General features: G+C 37.3%; 1 protein-coding gene across 1 annotated transcript in view; it reads left to right on the forward strand.

Moving 5' to 3' along the window:
- Positions 1-20,586, forward strand: part of INADL (InaD-like (Drosophila)) — a gene marked incomplete at its 3' end in the record, with an annotated part of 89,560 nt that overhangs the window by 14,472 nt on the left and 54,502 nt on the right. The window contains exons 9-16 of the mRNA XM_009587598.1: positions 517-605; positions 1,861-1,999; positions 2,309-2,443; positions 8,978-9,054; positions 11,502-11,558; positions 12,937-13,071; positions 16,451-16,615; positions 18,306-18,434. Of these exons, the coding sequence (XP_009585893.1) occupies positions 517-605; positions 1,861-1,999; positions 2,309-2,443; positions 8,978-9,054; positions 11,502-11,558; positions 12,937-13,071; positions 16,451-16,615; positions 18,306-18,434 (926 nt within the window). The remainder of the gene's footprint in view (positions 1-516; positions 606-1,860; positions 2,000-2,308; positions 2,444-8,977; positions 9,055-11,501; positions 11,559-12,936; positions 13,072-16,450; positions 16,616-18,305; positions 18,435-20,586) is intronic.

Consider the following 20,586-nt stretch of genomic DNA (forward strand, 5'->3'; position numbering starts at 1 on the left):
ACATGACAAAGGACAGCTTTTCTGATTTCCATGTTTCTTTTTTTTTTTTAAAAGAAAAAACCTTTTTCATTAAGATTTAAAGCACTAAACTCCTTAGCTGTAAGATGATTGAAGTCCTGATCAAAGTACTTAAGCACATACTTTACTTTTAGCTTAGGTAGTCCTATTGAAATCAAATGCAGCATGGATTTAAGTGATTGTGGTTTAAAGCCTGGGTAAGCACAAGGATGAATCCATGGAGGAGGTGGCCTTTTGTGAGCTATTTTAAGGAAAAAATGTAGAGGTCAGTGTACAGGTGTTTGTATCGGTGCTGTTTTTTCCATCAGAGATCCTCAGTCGTTCTGTGTCAAGCTGTGTGAGTGGTAACGTGCAGATATTGGTGGTTTACAGAATCATAACTTCGTGGACAGAAGTAGAGTGTGAAAAAGGCTGTAATTAAAAATCTTAATAAGAAAAGAAACAAATTAGGTTAATGTAGTGACTTGTTTCTCTTCCTTCCCTCCCCCCTGCCAACAGAACCTTCAGGGATTTTTGTGAAAAATATAATACCTGGTAGTGCTGCTGACCACAATGGCCAAATTCATGTTCATGACAAAATTGTTGCTGTAAGTAAAATAGTGTGCTTATATATATCTTGTTGTAGAACTAATACTTCATTACACATCTCAGTGTTAAAAGAACAACGTAGTAAAGACTTTCTGAAATTAATTAAACCTTTTCCGCTTTGCAGAGGAAATAATTTGATGGTTCATATTTGTTTAGGTAGATTTGTAACAGAAATGAGCTTTGGCTTGCTGTGATTAAAATATTATTTTATATTCAAAGAAGTAGTAAATAGTAGTTAACTATGAAAGAGGCAAGCATTTGGATTAAAATGTTTTAGAGTGGAGAATCTTGGCTTTTGGCCCGAAGTAAAGATGAGCAGCATTAGCTTCTATTTGAATTGAATGGGATTTGAGGATGGTTAAGATTTTGCAAGATGTGGCACAGTGTTTATGGACCTTAATGACTGTGTAGCATAGTGTGGATACAATCAAAATGTTAATAGTCACAATTTAGGTTTAAAAACCCAAGCTTTATGTGTAGAAAAATTAAAAACCATTGAATAACAGTGAATTGAATAATAGCCAATTTTGCATTCACAGTACAAGCAAAATTACACAGTCTTTTTGTTTTAAGAGATAATATTTATAGAGATATGATTTTAAATTACTTTAAAAATGTGTGCTATGCCAGACTTTCCGAAGTCAGCCTCTCCTTTGTGAGAGCAAAAATTGATACAACCTTGTGCTTTTGTCTGCAGCTTTGCAGGAGAAGCCCCTATTGATGCGTGATCTAACACTGAGGTGAACAGAGTATTTTGGGTGTAAATTAAAACATCTGAATTGATGAAAGAATTGGGCTGTTCAGAGTGGATTATACCAACAGTTATGTGTATAGGCTTGCGTGGGGCATGTTAGAAATCCATGAGAAGACTAACAGTCATAATGAACTGAACAGAGTTTTAGGCTGACTACTCTTGCTGCGAAGCTTCATCCACAATACTCTTCAAGCTGGTTTTTTTTAAGCAAAAAAATTGTAGGGGGAAATCAGTGCATACTTAGATTAGTAAATTCTGTTTTGTGGTTGCCCCATGAAGACAGAAAAAATTACTGTTGTGTTTCCTTTTAAAATGCATTTTGAAAATATTATGTAATTAGTGAAATGTAACTGATTTAATGAGATTGTTTTGCAAATATTACTGTCTTGGGTGAATAACCCTATAATTTCTGCACAAAATAATGTTTATGTTGCTTATGTATGGTACAGCCTAAGAATGTAATGTGATTACTATTGTATGATACCATTTTCTTGTTTTAGGTTGATGGAGTTAATATACAGGATTATACCAACCAAGAAGTGGTAGAAGCGTTGCGTAACACAGGACAGGCTGTACGCCTTACCTTACTTAGAAGGAAACCTTCTTCTACTATTCCTTCAGAAGGACCTTCAGATAGAGGTAATCCTTTTTTTTTTTCTTTTCCCTTTTTCAGCAACTGATTTTATTTTTCACTCAATTTACAGTTACATAATCTAATAATTAGGACTAGATGCCACATGATCCTAGATTTTGTAAGGGCACACTGTAGAAAATGAGATACTTAAGGAGGAATGGAAAGAAACAGAAATGAGGGATTCAGGAAAGTTGAGTGCAAAACTCCTGTGTAGCCCAAAATAAAAAAAAAAAAAAAGAGTAGTTAGTGAGGCAGTGTTACTATTTCACATATTTTGCAGCATATGATTTTTCTTTTTTCATCTGTTTTCACAGTGCAGCCAACTATTCCAACCTTTGTGTCCCCTGGAGCTGTAGGGACTGAAACTAGTGTGGACATTAAGAATAAGGAGAACCAAGAACAGAAGGATAATCTTCAAAATGAAAAGAAGCAGAGTCTATATAAAACAGGTGGATAGGAAATCTTGCAGTGTCTCTTCTGTGTCTTTGGAATTGTCTTTAATTCATTTTCAATTCTGATGGGCTGTTGTGGCTTACTCCATCTTTAGCTTTTGCTCTGTAATGCTTTTTATTCAGGTCCCTCCGAAGTAAAGCTCTACCTGTTGGATCTATCAAGTCTTCCACCCCACCCTATCCCCAAAATGTAGCACTGACTACAGGTTTGCCAAGAGTGCATTCTGTGTCATCATGAAGGTCACTGATGAAGATACTGGATAATATTAGCCCCTGTAGCTATTGATCTTCCCTCATAATTGGCTGTCAAGCCATTGGTTAATGCTGTCTTTGATCCCAGTGGTCCATCTAGTTTTCAGCCTATTTAGCAGTCATCAAACTCATGCTTCCTTAGTTTCCAAATGAGAATGCTAATGTAAATGGTGTCAAAAGCTTCGGTAAAGTTGAGGTGTATTACACCCTTCATCCACATAGCTATCTTGGCAGTCAGATTGGTCAGTTATTTGGCAAATCTGTATTAACTGTTCCTGATTTGCCTTCTTATCATTTATGTCTTCGGAAATGAATTCCAAGAGGAAGTATCTCATGATCTCTCCAGGGCCAAAGGTGAGACTGACTGGCCTATAATTCTCTGGATTTTCCTCCTTGCATAAAGCTTGCCCTTTCCCAGTGATTGCCATTTCCCTTTGATTGCCATGTTTTGTTTTGCGTTGTTTTTTGTAGATTATAGACAGTGCAGTGCAGCCCTTTCAGTACTCTGGAGTGAATCTCATAAGCTCTATAGAGCTGAATGCCTCTAGCTCACCAATTTCTCTTTCTAGCCTTGATCCTACTCTGATGACCTGAGGTGTCCTGCCTGCAATCTCTTCCTGACAGAGAAGATTTGTTCATCCTCCTCTGCTGCCAGGGCCCTGAACCAGATTGCTAGGTGAACAGCATCAGGAGATGGAACTCTTGGGAATTCACATCTACTTCCTGATCCTCAGTCATAACAGACTGTTACCTCAGTCATTTCTATCTTCTTGCCCTCACAGGTCTTAGGCTCCTGCGTCTGCAGAGTCTTTTCAAAATATTCTGTTGGTTTCCTGTACATCATCTCTAATGCCCATTTGTTGCAGTTTCCTCCTTTGGCACTGCAGTAACTTCATCAGAACTCACCTTCCGAGCTGCTTGACTTGGCCTCCTACAACCTGTGACCTGTGCTGCAGCATCCTCCCTCGAGAGTTTTGACTGAGTAGGGCTTGCTGAAGGACCAGAGATGGCCGCAGCAGCAGGGACAGGGGATCATGTCTTGTGACATGTCTCCATTTGTAGGTCATTTTCCACGCAAATGAGACAGATGCCATTTCTGTGAACATCTGTCTCACTTGTGTGTCACCTGCCATGTAACTGCCTTGCTCCTGTTTGCTTGACCTGCGTATAGTGCTCCTGGTCACTGACATTTCCTGGAGTGCAGAGAAGCAGGAAGCCTAGCGCAAGTTATGTCCACCTCCTGTGAGATTCCCCACTTGGCAATGAACCTCTCCTTACTGCCTGCTGGTTCCCAGACCCAACTCATTTACCTTGTGGTACTAATACTGTTGCATATTGCTTCCTCCCATGCTACTGTTGGAAACTAGAGTTCAGTCTTGAGACACGCAATTTCTGGCTTGCTTGTCCTGAGCTTACTAGCTGAACTGGAAATTGTTGACTGCACACCTGTGCAGGCAGATGAAAATCTCTGGTCTGGCAAAGGCATAATAGGCATAAAGACGTGATAGCTGGAATCGGAGCTGAACAGGAGTTCGAATTAGGCATGTGTTTTTAACAGCAAAGGCAATTGGACATAGGGGTAGATCACAAAGGCATGGATTGCTTTCATTTTTAGCTGACTTCTGAATCAAGGTTGGAGGTCTTTCCAGAAGGCGTGCTTCGATTCCCCTACAGATTTCTGGGCTCTTCTACAGGAACTTCTGGGTGAATTTCTACAGCTTGTGTTAAAATCAGCATAAATTATCCTTATGCCTTGTAGTTTCTAAGATATGTAGATGTAATAGAGGATTCTAAATTATGGCTGTCAATGAATAACAATTTTGCTATGATTGTGGAAGATCTGTCAGTATTAAAGACAACCTGGAAACGAGAGAAATGTAGCAGTTCCTATGTTCCATTCTGTTTTACTTTTCTGTCCAAGCCTTATAACCAGACATCCTTTGTTGTGACTTTTGCATGTTCCCAGAAACAGGAAGCCAAAACAGAGGTGATTGAGTAGCTGAGATGTGAGGTTATCAAAGCATTGTTTTAGCTGTATGAATGGAAAAGCATATATTGATTTGTAGTTACAATGGACGAATAACTTAAGGACTTAACAGTAGGACATATTTAGGGGCAGAAGAGCCAGGAAGATTTACACTCGCTATGACGGAGGCTAGAAAAGAGCAACACATGCTGTCCTGTGCCACTTACCCAGTCCTTTTTTACTGTGAGACTTTCTATGCATGAAGTATTTTCTTTTTCTACTGAAGCGAACGATGTATCTGTAGTCAGTTCCTGACTACTCACGATTGGGTTATCTTCTGTCACAGGCTGCAGATGTCTGCCCTGATGCAAAGAGAACTTTCTGAGGAATTTCTTACCTAATACCTAGTGCTGTGCAAATATGGTATATCAATGCCAGGATCAGTTTATGCTGGGAACTAAAATTGCTTTTACCTGGCTTGAAGTTAACAAACTCTGTTAGTCTCAAGGTGTATTATCTAGATATGCCTTAGTGATCTCTGTTCTGCTCATAATCAGCTTGGATCAAACTGTGGTTTTGAGCCCTTTTCACAGCAGACCCAAACTGCTTTGATGTGGATCCACTGCCTCTCTGTAAATACTCCAAAGCCCTTAGTTTCAAAAGGAGTTTGTAACCAAGTTGTATGTATATGAGTGGCTCCCCTTCAATTCTAGCATTGTGTAAATCTCATAATCTTCTTCCTTGGAGCTCTGCAGAGTATGGTGCAGATGCACCTGGGTCTGGCAAGGGCTTCATTGCCTGGAATCCATAGCTGCCTGTTGGACCCATGCTGATTCCTTGCAGGGGCAGCGTGGTATATCTGCACTGCATTCCCCAGTGCATCATGTAGCAACTGTGCTATGAGATTTTTTTATTCTCCTATCTATCCAAGCTCCCCTTACCCTGGAGAATACAGGATAATGTGTTTGTACGCACAGTGTGTCTTGGGATACCAAAATTTAAACACTGAAGTTACTGTTTGTTTGCAGTTGGATACTGCCCTTGATACCATCTAGCAGTGCTGGTCTTCCTTGGGCCAGCAGGGTAATGCAATGGGCTTGGCTTTGAAACTCAGTAATGAATCAGGAGCATTTAATGCAATGGTAAGCAAGTATCATTGCTTGATTAAACTGGGGTTTTTCTTTGAGTGAAAAACCACTTTGAGTTACAAGGCTCTGCAGAAGCTTTATGCAACTATAAAATGTGTGTGTGTATCTCTGTTAAAAAGTTGAAATACTTAGTTGCAAAGTTTATTCATACTGAAATATGATGTATAAGATTTCACCTTCGAATAGAATTTAATGGCCAAGTTTAAATTCCAAAGATAGGTGCTTATTTTGGACATGGTGAGGGGTACTTCATTATAATGGTGCTAAAGTAAATACTGCTAATTTAACGCTCTAACTAAACTCTGGAAATGCTTTTAGAAGTTTAATGTAAAAGGTATGTATTATAGAATATGTATTACTTCCCTTTAATCCCAGTTGTGTGAAATTCTTATTAAATTGTGTTTCCTGGAGAGGTATTAAATAGTAATTCTGGCCAGGCAAAACCGTGCTTAAGCAGTTCTGTTACAAAGGCAACATGGTTTTGGATGCAATGTGCACGAGGCCTGAAACTTTCTGCTAGCAGACTAGAGGCAATTAACAGCTGCATCTGCAAGACTGCAGACTGGGCAGAACTGCTTTCTTTTGCCTTGCAGCAGTACTCAAAACCCAAAGATATGATGATGCTAGTCAGGCACTTAGAGACGGCTGGGAAAAATATTCAACAGTAGGGCAGATAAAGGTAGTGCATTAATGAAGTACACTAGAGCACAGTACGCATCCGTGTATAGTAAGTTTGTGAAACTAGGAGGAAATTGCAAGAAGAAAAGATCCCAATTTTGAAGATGCCAGTAATTTTGACCAGGAAAGATGATTTTTACAATACACTTGTGATTTATTCTTGACGCTTGGTAATTAGAAACGAAAAATTGTGGAAGTACAGGCAGAAGGACAGACTAAATATGTTGAAAGTTGTTGCTAATGAAAGCTGTCCCTTGCGAAGTGTTTTCATTTCTGAAGATGTGGTACATATCTCCGGTCATGAGAAATCCAGCTGGATGAGACACTAGAAAGAAACTTCCTATTAGCTGCCATGTGGAAAAAGCTGTTTGGGGAAAAAGGAGCATTTTAAGTGAATTGGGTGATACCATTGGAATTGAATGTATTTAATCCAAATCCCTCCAGCCAACATTTCCACAGTTCTGAGGAAGTTGAAGAAAAGACTTCAAAGTGTGTTTGAAAGAAAGAAAAGGGGAAACTTCAAATGGAGACATGCATCAGCACCTGCTCTGAACAACTCATAGATTTTAGTAATGTGTTTTGGAAGTGACAAAAAAATCTGTATTCAGCCAGCTGAACACAGCTTACAGTTACTGAACTGAACTTTGAGCTTGACCCTAAGATTCATTATTCCTGGTGAACCTTGAAATCTATATTTGGCTGCACAGGGGATTGCAGGTGCTTAGGTCCTGTGTGTTCATGCTATAACTTCGTAATAGCAGAAAAAAAGACTAAAGAATTTCTGTCCCTATGTATTTCTGCAAATAGAAGGAGTAGAAAAATGCACTGGTGTTCTATTTTTGCTACAGTTGGGAAGAAAAGATAGTGATCAGCCTGTACTTGATAACAAGGCTCGCGAAGACGACTTCCCCTTAGAAACTTAAATTAAATTTAACTGGAAGGAAAACCCCTTAACTCACAGCTAGGAATTTCGCGACAATTTGTCTGTCTTCTTTTTTTTTAAGGAGATAATTTATTTCAGAGAGAACTGTGGTCGGTGTTTACAAACCCAAGTTTTTGTTCTTGGTGGGGTCTCTTTTTGGTGGCAGAAAATAGTTATCTGAATTGCTGGAATCCTTGACTATCAGTATTCTCCTTGAGCCTATAGGTTAAAGATGCTCTGGATATTTCCAAGTGGAATCTCCAGTGTTAGGTTCTGAGGCATGTGGTTTCTCAGTGCAGATTAGACAGAATTTGCCTATCTGGCATGACAGAAAGTGAGTGGAAGAGTGGTGGGTTATGTTGTTGTATAAGTTAACTTAAATCTTTGTTTATAGTAAGTGGAAAACTTCAAAGTTACGAAATGATGTAATGAGGATTGTATTGCAAAGCTCACGTTTTATCTTTGCAGTCTACAAAGGTGTTGAAAGCAGAGGCAGCTTGACATCGCATTTGTGTTGGCTTTTGCTAGTGGGTAGGCTCTGAGCTTCTCTTGGTGTCTTCAAAATTCCCCCCTTGAGGTATTTGACTTGCTAGTTTGTGTGCAAAATGTGAGGTTGTGATTTACATTCTAAATTTTAGTACGACACCGACACATCAGCAATACTAAGTGGTCTGTGCCTTGTCTAGACATCTGACAAACTATTACAGTCGTTCAGGGGGAAAAAAATCAGTTTTCAGTAATTCAGACCCCAGTTGCTGCTGCTGTAGCTGCTAGATGGAATTTGCTTTAGAGCTTGATTCTTACCAGCTAAACATTGCTTTGGCTTGGAACTTTATATGTGCACTGAGCTTCTGGATGGGGTCAAATGCGGGGCAGCCAGTCATTTTATGCTGTCTAGCTCTGTCAAATTGTCTTATATGAATGTAATACTGCCTTGGTTGCATAAGTAAGAAAGCTGAAAAGATATAAATGTCAAGATAGCCAAGTTCCCACGGAAGACTGGTTTAGAACTGGAGCTTATATTAAAGCTCATGTTACTTACTGGCCTAATTAAACTAGACAAGCCTTTATACCTGCCAAATGTATAAATAAAGTGTGTGACTGCATTGTGCTGACGCAGCCCCTCGATAACAGCAATATCTTGTCAGGTGTTTTACTTCTTAAGGGGGTTCCTTTTGGTGGGAGCTAATGCTTCCCTGGAGTGGCAAGCATTTTTATAGTAACAAATTACGAAGTCATGTGAAATTTGTTTTGCAGCCTGAAAGAATGATTTATTTACAGTACTATATGGTAGAGAACTTGCATCTCATCAATGCAAGCATCACCTCTTCTGCTTCTCAGTTGAATAAATCACACGTTAGCAGTAGCTGACATTTTGCATTGTTTTCCTAAGAAAGACATTTTTAATTTGCACTGTTTGATAGACTCAGCTTAATGCACTTTCCTTTTTGGGATTATTCCCTCTAATCTTTTATTTAACTGAATTTTTATTGAAGTACTTAGAAGTAAATGTACTTCTGAATGTACAATATGCTTGTAAATTTAATATTCACTTTCATATTTAGGAAGAGTTCCACTCCCTCCAGCACATGAGCTGAAATCCAAGTGGGAAAACCTGCTGGGACCTGAATACGAAGTTATGGTATGTTATCTTTCAATAAACTACATTCACGTATGTTATTTCTTCTAATTACAGATCTGTACATTAGCATTACAGGCTGTTTATAGAACAGTTTAGTGTTTGGAACAGATCAGTAACATCAAATTTTGTTTCCTGTAACATCAAGGCTGAAATATAGGAGTGTTATAATGAGTTGTTGTTTTGTTATTTTTTATTCTGTTTATATAGATACTATTGTTATACAGAGAGTAGACAGGAACAGTGATTTAAGAAAATCAACTGTACTTTTAAATCTGCATCATAGCAGCCACTTAAAATGTGGCATTTTTATGATTTCACTTATGATCTATTTGTTTTATTGTGCACTGTGGAAAAAAGGCTCAGGATAGAGCTCCTGTGTTTCATGAAGAATCTTACAATTTTATTGGAAGAATGAAAGAATGATTTTCAAACATGCTGGGAAAATAGGAAGTAATTCATGGTAGTGTAACTTTGTGGTGCCAGTGTCTATTAGATATTTCTTCACTTCATATTAAATAATTGCCAAGCAAAAGATTGTTTTGATGAATTGTCATAAGGAGTTGACTGAAATTGTAATTCACTGCTGCTTTTCAGTGCTGTGTTAGCCAGTGAGTACAGATAAAAGACTCCAGCCAGCGTTCTTTCCGAAGACTTAAAAAATTCTCACCATCACCAAGAAAATGCCCTGTTTGTCTTTGCAATGCTTGTCCAGTTGATTTAGAGACACTTATTTTTACTACTTGGAGTAGCCATCGTTCCAGTCACTCACTGGAAGATTTAAAGTAGCTTTAAGAATTGCATTGAGAAACTCACTTCTCTTCTTTCCATTAGCACTCCTTTAAGATCTGAAATTCGTGTAAGATTATGTACATGATGCAATAAATCTGTTTGGCTGCCCACTTCAGTTGCTTGGTATTCCCATCCTTACATTTCAAGAGTCTGATATTACTTCCCTTAGCACTATCACACTTCCCACAGAGGACGAAAACCTGCTTAGTTTGTGAAACCGTCCGTTTCTAATTCTTCTTTAGTTGCCGCCAGTAAAATGTCAGGAGTGAAAATGTTAACGATTGGTCCTTTTAAATAATAGAAGGAAACTGTTGTGGCATCCCATTTTGAAAGTCATTTTTCAGTTCTTCCAGTTCTTGTCGTCTGTACCTACCTCTAGTCTTGCTTGGCTGCGTTCAATAACAATGTTTCGTTCAATTTGAGCCTGATAGCACAGTCCCTGTTTCACGCTATCCTCACTCCTACACTCAGCTCCCAGAAAGTCATCCTGAAGGTGCCTATAGGTTTGAGTATTCTCTCAGAAGTATTTCTCTTCAGAGGACATAGCTGTTTGAAGAGAGGGTTTGGTGTCACTCATGGCTTCTGTGTTGCTGATCCTTTGTGGTACCAATGGAAGGAGCTGAGATCCTGCTGAAAAAAATCTGTACAGGGATGTATGACTGTGTGGTATTTGTTGCCAGGTACCTAAGCGTGAGGAGTTCTCAGTCATAGATTCATTTAGTTACAACTGAATGGAAGTGAAATTGATTCTGTCTGTTGGGAAAAATACCCTAGGTACTGGAAAACAAGATGCTAGAAACCCTATTTAAAATAAAGCCAAAAGAAAAAGCTGAGGCTTCGTATTGTTTCGTAATACTTTGTTAAACTAGAAATTTCCAAAGGAGCCTGAAGTTACCTGATTTTTTGCAAGGCTATATATCTTCCAAATCTAACAAGTGTAGCAATCCTCCCAAACATATTCAAGTTCAGTGTCCCATACTCCAACCCTGGGCCATAGATCACCACAGATGTCATCTTATTACATTTAAAATTGGAGTAAATAACCTTCTAAGGTTACAGATAGATAAATTATGTTAAGGAAGAACATTACAAGAAAGCTGGTGGTGAACATAGTTATTTTATTAATATAAAAAAATGAAGATATACTGAAGGGGTTTCTTGTCACTGTTTCTTGTCACTGAATCCACTTTGCATTCAAATTTGGTAATTAAACTCATGTATTTCAAGCCATGTTAGAAACATGCTGCAGAAGGTGGTGGTTTAGTCTAGATGTTAGATGGCTGTACTATAGCCTGAAGTAATAACTTAAGCTATCGTACTTTTCAAATTCTGATTGGCAAGTCAGTTGGGGTATTTGTGTCAAACATAATGGCATTTTGTGCTTATACAGGATTACTGAACTTGACTAAAATTGGCACTTGGGCTTTGGAAATAGGATAATATTATGCACTGCTAATAGTGCATAATCACCACATTCCTAGTTGTAAATGTTCTGTGTCTGAAAGATTTTTCTAACATTTGTTTAAAATTATTTTGCATCAATGTGACTTTGTTTAAGTACAGTTTATTTTGCTCATCAGTTTTTTGCCAGAATTCATCATTCTGGTAAAGTCTTTATTGTCCTGCTATTGAAAAATGTTACGATGTACAATTTTTAGGTTGTGAATGTGGATATGCCCATTACAGACGATTCGGAGCTCCAGAAGTACTCAAAGGTATGACTTACCTAATGGTTTCCTTCATGGTATATGTTGGCAGAGTAATCCCAGGAGGACATGACACGATTCCAGATTTATGTGTTTCAGAAATTTAGTGGCTTTGTGGCTCTATCTTACTTTTCCAGAAAAAGGCTGCCAATATTCTGCTTATCTTCTGGACTGGTCCAATACCTTTTTGTAGCATGGGCAAATGAACCTTTTAACACACACGCACCCCCAAACAAAAAAAAAGAAACAAAACCCAAACCATGCATATAAGCCTCAAATTTTGGGGTGCTTAATTGCATTGAAATCCAGTTGTTGAAAGCCACTACAGAATGGAGCAGAGGTTGAAACTCTGCTGAACAATGTTGTCATCCTGCAGAGGAGTTTGCTATAGTGATCCTGGCTCAGGGAGAGGGAGGTCCTTTTAATCGAAATGGTCAGAGCTGAAATTAATTTCAGTCTTCCAAGACTTTCGAGAGATTTTCAAGATACGTATGTTAATATTGTGCAAAAGAGGTTTGTGGAGGTGATGCATTTATATACTTGTGGGGATGTCTCAGTGAAGAAAGACCATAAATTCATAATCAGACATGGGTGTGAGGGAATGTTGAGGATCAATGGATTGCTCCTTTTACTCGAATATCCAGAATTAATTGGGAATGAGAAGGACAGTCAGTGTTTCAACTTAAGTAATAAAAAGCCAGAAAATGGCCAAAATGAAGGAGCAGATACTGCTGATCATCTCTTCTCCCCAGGTTGCCATGATTTCTGCTGTCTTGTCTGAATAGTCTATCAGTTTTATGCTAGTCTTCCTAATATTAGCAGACCTAAGACACTAATGGTTGGAGGCTCCCTAGAGAAAAATTCCAAATTAAGGAGGCCCACTGGGAAAAGGCTAACATAAAATCAGTGATTTCACCTTGCAGAAACAAGGATGCCAGTATTATTAGCTATTTGCAGAGGACGCTTCATGGATATTTTTCCTACCTCAAAGTAGTGTAGCTCCTAAAGGAGTAAGACAGCTGATCTCATGATGATATTTTATGGTGATTATGGAATTTCTTTCAGTTTTGTTGAAAACCCACCTTTTGGGTAGGATAGACTTTAGGTGGTACTTTCTTTGCATTTTTTCCAATATGGTAACCTTATTTAAGAATACAGTTCAAATTGCCTTTTCCCCTAAAGGGCAGATCAGTTGTTTTTATTTGTGCAAACAGTTTGTATAGAGAAATTATGGACACTTGTGCTGTAATGCAGATGATGTCAGTATGAAGAATTAATCATCTTACTGTGTGCTTAGTTTAATTTGGTGAGCTACTGAATCCTAAATATGTTTATATTGCGGTAGATAAAGATGTATACATTCTCAGCCATACTTATCTTTTGGCAGCTATTACCCATCCACACTTTAAGATTAGGAGTTGAGCTTGACACGTTTGATGGACATCATTATATATCATCAATTGCTTCAGATGGTCCAGCTGCAACACTTGGTCTTCTGCAACTGGAGGATGAACTTCTGGAGGTAAAAAACCAAAAAAACCCTCCCCCCCAAAAAAATAGAACTGATGTATTTCCTGTTTGCTTAGCCTTCTTAAAAATGCTTGTGTTAAATTCTAGTTTGGCTGCTGTGTGTGCAACAGTAGTATTCAAGAGTTGGTTGTGGAAGCAGATACAGTAGTGCTTTGGAAGTCACATTCATTTTCTTCACTGTTTCATTCCTCCTTTATGGACAAAATGTCAAATTCTTGTGACCTCTTAGTGACTTCATGGAGGTTTTTTTCTGAAATGTTTTAACATGAGTATCAAGAGTTATAAGGGCAGAGATAATATTTGTATTGAATGTATTTGTATCTGTAGTCCTTTAGCTCAGTCTTTTGAGCCATTTGGCATTAGCTTTTGTGGTGGATAATCTTTCTTAATATTTGTCACTCCTAAAAAATTTACAACAGTCTCAGGAATAGCGGTTCCTGTTACGCAACTTGCTTGTTGAGTGTTGAAAGACATTTGTGTGTATGAGCTAGTACATCAGTTTCTTTAAATATGTATAAAGAGGTATCGGGGCAGCTTTGAAGTTATCGGAATCAGACCAGACCTGTTTGCCAGGAAAACTATTTATTTGATTCTATTAAAATAATACCTATTTTGTGTGTGTGTGTATGTATGTGTATCTATCAGTATCTCAGCCTGCAAGTGAAAAGACATTAATTTCCTATTGAATACTTGCTCTTTCTGGAATATTTTGAATTTGAACCTTTTTTTAGTGGATGCAAAGAATATTTAAGTGACATCAATGGGAACAGAATTAGGTCTTCTGAAAGATTAATTTGTTAGGTGTACAGCTCTCTTGCTTTTACTTGTTGTTCACCCTTTAACATCAAAAATTCATACTGATATCACTAAGACCTAAAACATTTTCTTCAATTATTGCTTAATGGAGGAAATCTAGATTCCTAAAGGAAGGGATTAATGGAATGCTCGAAGTGTTGTTTAAATTCCTTGGCCATTAAACAAGAAATTGTATACAAAAAGCAATAATGCAGTGCTGCAGAGTAACTTAGGAAACTTTAATTGTATATATTTAACAGTTTTACTTATTACTGTGTACTTACAATTAAGTTCACAGATATGTCCAGACCTAGTGAGCATAAATTTTTTTCTACTCTGTAGCTGGGAAAAAACCCCAACAAAATAAAAATGTGCTCCAGGGCTAAAGCTATATATGCCAGGTTTAGCCCAGAGTATGTTTTTGCAGCCAAGTTATAAATCCCCTTAAGTAGGGGTTTGCAATGGAAAAAGTGACAGCCCCATTCCCCAAACAAGCAGCTCTACCTGGGCCTGATACAGTTGGGATTAAAATGTGATCAGCAAGAATTTTTTTTATATATAGTGAGGTTGAATGTTGATTATTTTTAATGATGTGTTTGAATTATGATAGAAAGCATGGTATTTTCTTCCCTGTCCTCCCTCCCCACTCCCCACCCCAGTTTTAGCTAATTTCATTGTGTTCTTTTTTAGGAATAAATTGCTTCCTTGTGTCCTTCTAGTTTTGTTAAAAAATTTCACTTGCTCCTATTTGATGGCACAACTAACTAGAGTGGTGTGGTGAATGAATGGGGTGTTGGGCACCTTGTGTGTTGAGAGGCTGATTTCTGGCAGCTGCAAGAGGAGAAATGGGAGTCCCCGGGTCTGCCTGGGAGTGTGCGGTAGCTCTTCTCCATCAATCACAGTACGCTGAGAAGAGCTGGTAACTTTCCACCATACTGCCGCTTTCAATGCATTAAAAAATCCTTATGCGTAGATACTTCTGCTTAAATAATTAACTAATGGATTAGCCTGATAGCTCAGCAGTTGCTGTAATTCGTACAGAAAAAACCCATAGCAGTTTGTCTTACCATGTTGGAGGCCAGTTACACCACTCTGAATTTTTCTTCTTGGCTGGATTATAGTGTGAGAGGAACTCTGTGTTTCCCAGCAGTATAAGCTATATTTACACTGTAAAAAGCACAAAGGAAAAATTGGGGAAAAAATAGAGGTGATCAGGAAGAAAATGGTGGCTAAAGTGAAATTGCTGTGCAGTTTTGCACAAGATTGAGTCCCTCTAAAGAACAGGGAGACCTGGGAAGTATATGGCGAGGCTCTGCCTCAAGTACACGTGTACAGAGGTGTGTACATGTATATTGTATATTTACGTGCTGTATTTTCTATGATCAGTTGTGGGTCCATCTACATTAGCATTGCAGTTTGGGTATGGAGTGAAGTATTGAAGAGAATCTTCAATTATCCCCACTTACTGTGCTTTGGTTCATGTTGTGGATGATGTGCACTGGATTCCTAAACCAGTGGTTGCACTCCAGCGACTTTGGACATTTGGTCATGAGAGCAGAATTGAGCTAGCCTGAAACAAATCCCTGAAACACAAGAGGTGTTGGGATTGAGTCCATAGCACTAATTGGGTTAAACCCTTGCTCTTTTGGGGTTGCACTGCTCGTCAATATTCTACATCTATGACACCTACTGACGTTCTGCTTTCTCATATTTAAGAATACCGCTATGGTGCAAATAGATGTACCCTCATGATATTGCAGGTTATAAAATATGTAGAAGAGGATGAATCACTGTATTTTTATTTCCCTGAGGAAGTACAACTGCAGTATCCCATTTTTAAAGCAGCATTATTATCTATCTATCTTTTTCTTTCTTTTTTTTAAGTCTGTGGTTTAAAACATCCATTGACAATGGCCTTATGGTCTTATGTTGTCACTCAGGATGTAAAGCTTATGGGATGGTAAGCTTTGATCCTTGTAAGAGTTTTCTGATTAATTATTTACTGTAATTGGTTTCTTTTTTATTATATAAACATTCTTGCATGTTTTCTGTAGGATCTATTTTAGTTTCAACCATTTTGTTCATTTTAAACAAATTGACAAAGTTGTGCTAGTTCTGACTTCAAGTTTTTTATCAGAGCTCAAAATCTGTGTTTTCTTAAAATATTTTTGAAAATTAATTTTTTTACCTTTTTAAATTCAAACACATAAGCCTAATGCTAAAAAAAAAATCCCCAACAAAGAAACAGGTGAGAATGAAATAACAATGCTAGGAAAGATTTAGGCTAGGAAAAGTAGTGAGCAGAAAACAAGTTAGAGGAAGCTGAGAGGAGAGACGTGATGTAGCAGTCAGTAGTCACAAGATCTTGCAGATTAAGTTTACGTCTTACAGTAATGCATGTATACTTCAGAAGCATACGTTAATAAAACTATGCAAGCTTTGCCAGAATCCCTAGGTAAAATTAGACTTTAACATTCAGCTGGGGAAAGACATGTATGCAAAAAAATTAATAAAAGAATCTGGTTGATATCCTTTTAATTATCTTAGTGTGGATGTGTGTTTCCCCTTCTGTGTAGGTAAATGGAGTTCAGCTGTACGGAAAATCACGCCGCGAGGCAATCACTTTTCTAAAAGAAGTGCCACCCCCATTTACATTGGTTTGCTGTCGGCGACTTTTTGATGATGGCAGTGAGTCTCTCGTGGATGAACCCACCGTGGGAGTTTCCCCTCCAGAACAAAAGGTAGACTTCTCATGTCATTCAGTTGTGTAAAAGGACAGTAACTTTTTGAAAAAGTGCATATATTTCTGAGAAAGTGATTTAGCTTTCTAAAGACAGTATTTCTGTTTTCCTTTTGCTGTTTGATCCAGACCACTTTTCAGTCTTAAATAACATTTCCTAAAACATATAGTTATATGAGGCAGTTCTGTATTAAATTGTCATATAAAGCTGCCTTTGCCATTCACTCTGGGCTCATAAGGGACAGCTGGTGTTTCAGTGAAAGATAGTTCATGTTTGCAACACTGGTACTTTTACTACAGTTTATACAGGTTGGTCATGAGAAACTTCATTGTACTATAAATACAAGGCAGGTAAATCACCGAGCTAGCATGCTGACTACGTACATCCCATTCATCATTCTTACACTTAATAGGTGAGTGAGAGCTCTGAATTATACTAAATCACATCCTTGCCACCATTAGCTGATTACTTCCATGTTCTGAGTAGGTTTTTATAGAACTGGGGAAAAATGAAACTTAATGTTTCTTTCCATTGCAGAAGCTTTAAAGTGAAAAATAAAGCTTGACACTTGTAATGGTTGTTCCTATTTATAATAAGTATTTACACCTTAACTTCTCATCTTTTCTGATATTTTCTGATCTAATTTCCTCTAAGGTGGAGAGTTAAACAAGAAATATGGATGTTTCATGGAAGAATAAGGTGTACAGTATTACGCCTTTTTGTAAAAGACCCTTTCTGTTGCAACAGAACTTGTTCCACTGTGGTTTTTGATGTTGCATTTTACTGAACATTTTCTATGTGCATCCTGTCAGTTGCACGTCTTTGCCATAAAGTGAACAGAGGTTGCCTTCTCCTTAGAGCAATCTCACAATATTTCTGCTTTCTTTTGTCAAAAGTAACAAGAGTGTATGGAAGAAAAATTTCTTCCTTTTGTCTCATGGCAGTGCTCTGTGTAATAGGCACATTTGTCCAAAGAAATAAAGTTAAACCAGTGTGAAGTTATTGGTACAAGATTTTAATGTTTTTCTTGGGACATCATACATTGATATTTTGTAAAGATTGTATTGATAAAATAGCAGTAATGTTAAAACACGCATTTTAAATTAGACAACAAAAGATGTCTTTTTGAAAGATCTATTTATGAAGCTGTCCTTACCCAACAAAATTGGGTAACTATACTTCTTTCTTTTATACCTTAGAACAAAAATTGTGAAAGAAACTGTTTTTTCAAATTAGATACTATTTGCATAATTAAAATATAAGAATTTTTTCTTTGCATATTTAATACCACAAGTATCAGATGTGCCTGATCATCTGGTCTTTCTATTAGCTGTCTGTGGTTAAATCTTTTATGCTAAGATATTTATTTTTCCTTTATGCATCTAATGGGACAGCTGAAGTTCATCAACATGTAACAGGTTAGTAATATTATAACAACTAATTTGACTAATACATGGATATTTGTATGCCAGGTTGGGCTCTGATGCTCAAAACATGGAGGCATAGTCCCAAGGAAGTATCCAAGGCAGCAAGCCTGAGAAAACTGGATGCATAATGTTCAATAAAGTTGTAATTCCATAAAGGTCATATTTTAGGGCATGTATGAGGCATTAATAATCAAAATATTGAAGGAATAGTGTTTGTAAAGAACTGAAAGAATAGTATTTGAACTAGAGCTTTTATTTTTCAGGTGAAACCTGAGGAAGACATTAATCCTGAGGAGGAAGAAGGGGAATTAGCATTATGGTCTCCTGATGTGAAGGTTATTGAACTGGAGAAAGACAGAAACGGTTTAGGATTCAGCATTTTAGACTATCAGGTATACTTTTCAGTATAACTAAATACTAAAAATCCCTTTGATCCTTTGTCTTGTACGGTGCCTTAAAATGTTTTGTAATGTTGATTACTGGGTAATTGACTTGGCACTTGGGCCTAGAAACAAAATAGGGAAAAGTAATTTATTTTGATGCCAACGCTATAAGTATAGTGTAAAGCTTGTTCTAAACCAGTCTGATTATCGGACGTGATAAAGTACAAAATCTTTAATCAAACTCCACCTCATAACTCTGAGTTTAATGGCTAAATGTTGGGGGGGGAGGTTGGTTTTTGTTTTATTTTGTTTTAACTTGGAGTGACTTTTCAACTATGCGAGTGGCAAGCAAACTTTCTTAGGTATTGCAACATCATTTCCCTTGTACCAAATTTAATGAGTCTTTTGCTTTTTCTCCCCTCACTGCCCCAAATCACCTTTCATTTATAAATGGAGTATAGACCCGTGCTGGTCTGCGATCTGTGGTCCCACTCAAGTCATGGAAAGATTCACTCAGGCTTTGAATCGAGCCATGAAAAGTAGAGTTTGCAGAGGTGGCTTTACCAGGACTTCCTTCACATTTGAAAGGGAACGTCAGGGCTGACAGGTGAATTGGTGTTGGTTTCTGTAAACACAAATTTGCTTTAATACATTTATTTATATTAGTATAAGAATAGCGATTGAAGAACCTAATTAATAATTTTTCAGTTACGCTTCTCTGCTTAAACTATTAAACCAGTATGCCAGAGATACGGGTAGAATTTTCAGGGTGGGGGGAGGGGGGCAGGGGGGAAGTTGACTTTCAGAAGTCATTCCTAGCTTAAAACTTAATTTCTCCAAGAAGAACCATTTTGGGGTAGATTATATACTTAATTGTTAAACTCCTTAGAAATCAATAGACAAGTCTTTAATTGGGGGAAAATTCTACTAAAATTAATGAATCCTTCTTTCAAAAATATTGGCTTCAATTAAATATATAGAAACTCTCAAAATCTGTAGTCAGAATGAAATGTTCTTCATGTTTCTAGTCAACGTGATATATTTTTAAACCTCTAGCCATCATATTTATAAGGAAATAAAATAGCTGGATCACTCTTCATAATAATATACACATCACGTCTGAATACTGCCTAAACATTGTAGTTTAATATAATGTGTTCAACTGTTGTGCATAAATGTCAAGTGATATAAAATTCACTTTTTGATACAATAAGGCATGAATTGGAATGAATTAGAATAAAAAATATTTGAAGTGTTATGCAAAACCATTAATTCTATATTTTACCAGTGTGATTTAAGATTACTGAAAATAGATTCTGTTAGTCATTTTTGCTGACACATGTTGTGTTGCAGTGCCAGCTTTACTGTAGAGCTGCTAGGAGTCTTTACAGAGCAGTAATACACAGATTTGCTTTTAAGTTCTCATATAATCAGAATTAATGAAGGCTTTAATAACAGGCTTTTTATTTACTTATTCGCAGATGCAAATACATGAGCAATGTTGTGGTACTTTCAGCTAAATTTAAATACATTCTAATCAATTCTAAATGAGTGGTAAACCACTTAATCTCAGATCTTTATAATTTCAAGATATTTATGTATAAAGTATGCTCTTTTGTTTGGGATTTGCCTCCTAGATCTTTTACACTTTTCATCATCTGCAGATTAATTTTATATAGAGATTTCTGTGACTCTGTGTGTGTTTGTGTAAATACATCCATCACATTCTTGAGTGCAGGGCAAAGAAGATAAATAATTGTCCATGCTAGATTGGAGGCGGGAAAAAAAAAAGTATGTGGTTCCTGGGAGGCTGTTCAGAATTCTTAAAGCCGATTTGCTGAGAAGCACAAAATTACAGTAAAATGTTTAATTGTGGCTTAAAGGACCTGGAAACCTAACTCTGTTTTCTACATTTCTTTTTGCAATTTTACCCTTCTTTAAAAAATGAAAGTTTGGGGTTTTTTTAGGCACATACTCTTTTATTTTGCAAGAAAAGATTCAAGCCTTATAATGGCAAATGACACTACTTGCACTACATATCCACTGTTGATTTTGCTCTTTTTGAGTAATCATATGACTTTTTTTTTTTAGAAATTTTTTTTTTTAAATGAAGATGGGTATTCACATGGCCTGGCTTCATGGCTCAGTGTATCAGGTGCAT

Source organism: Fulmarus glacialis, unplaced genomic scaffold (genome assembly GCF_000690835.1).
Source record: "Fulmarus glacialis isolate BGI_N327 unplaced genomic scaffold, ASM69083v1 scaffold29890, whole genome shotgun sequence".
NCBI lineage: Eukaryota > Metazoa > Chordata > Aves > Procellariiformes > Procellariidae > Fulmarus > Fulmarus glacialis.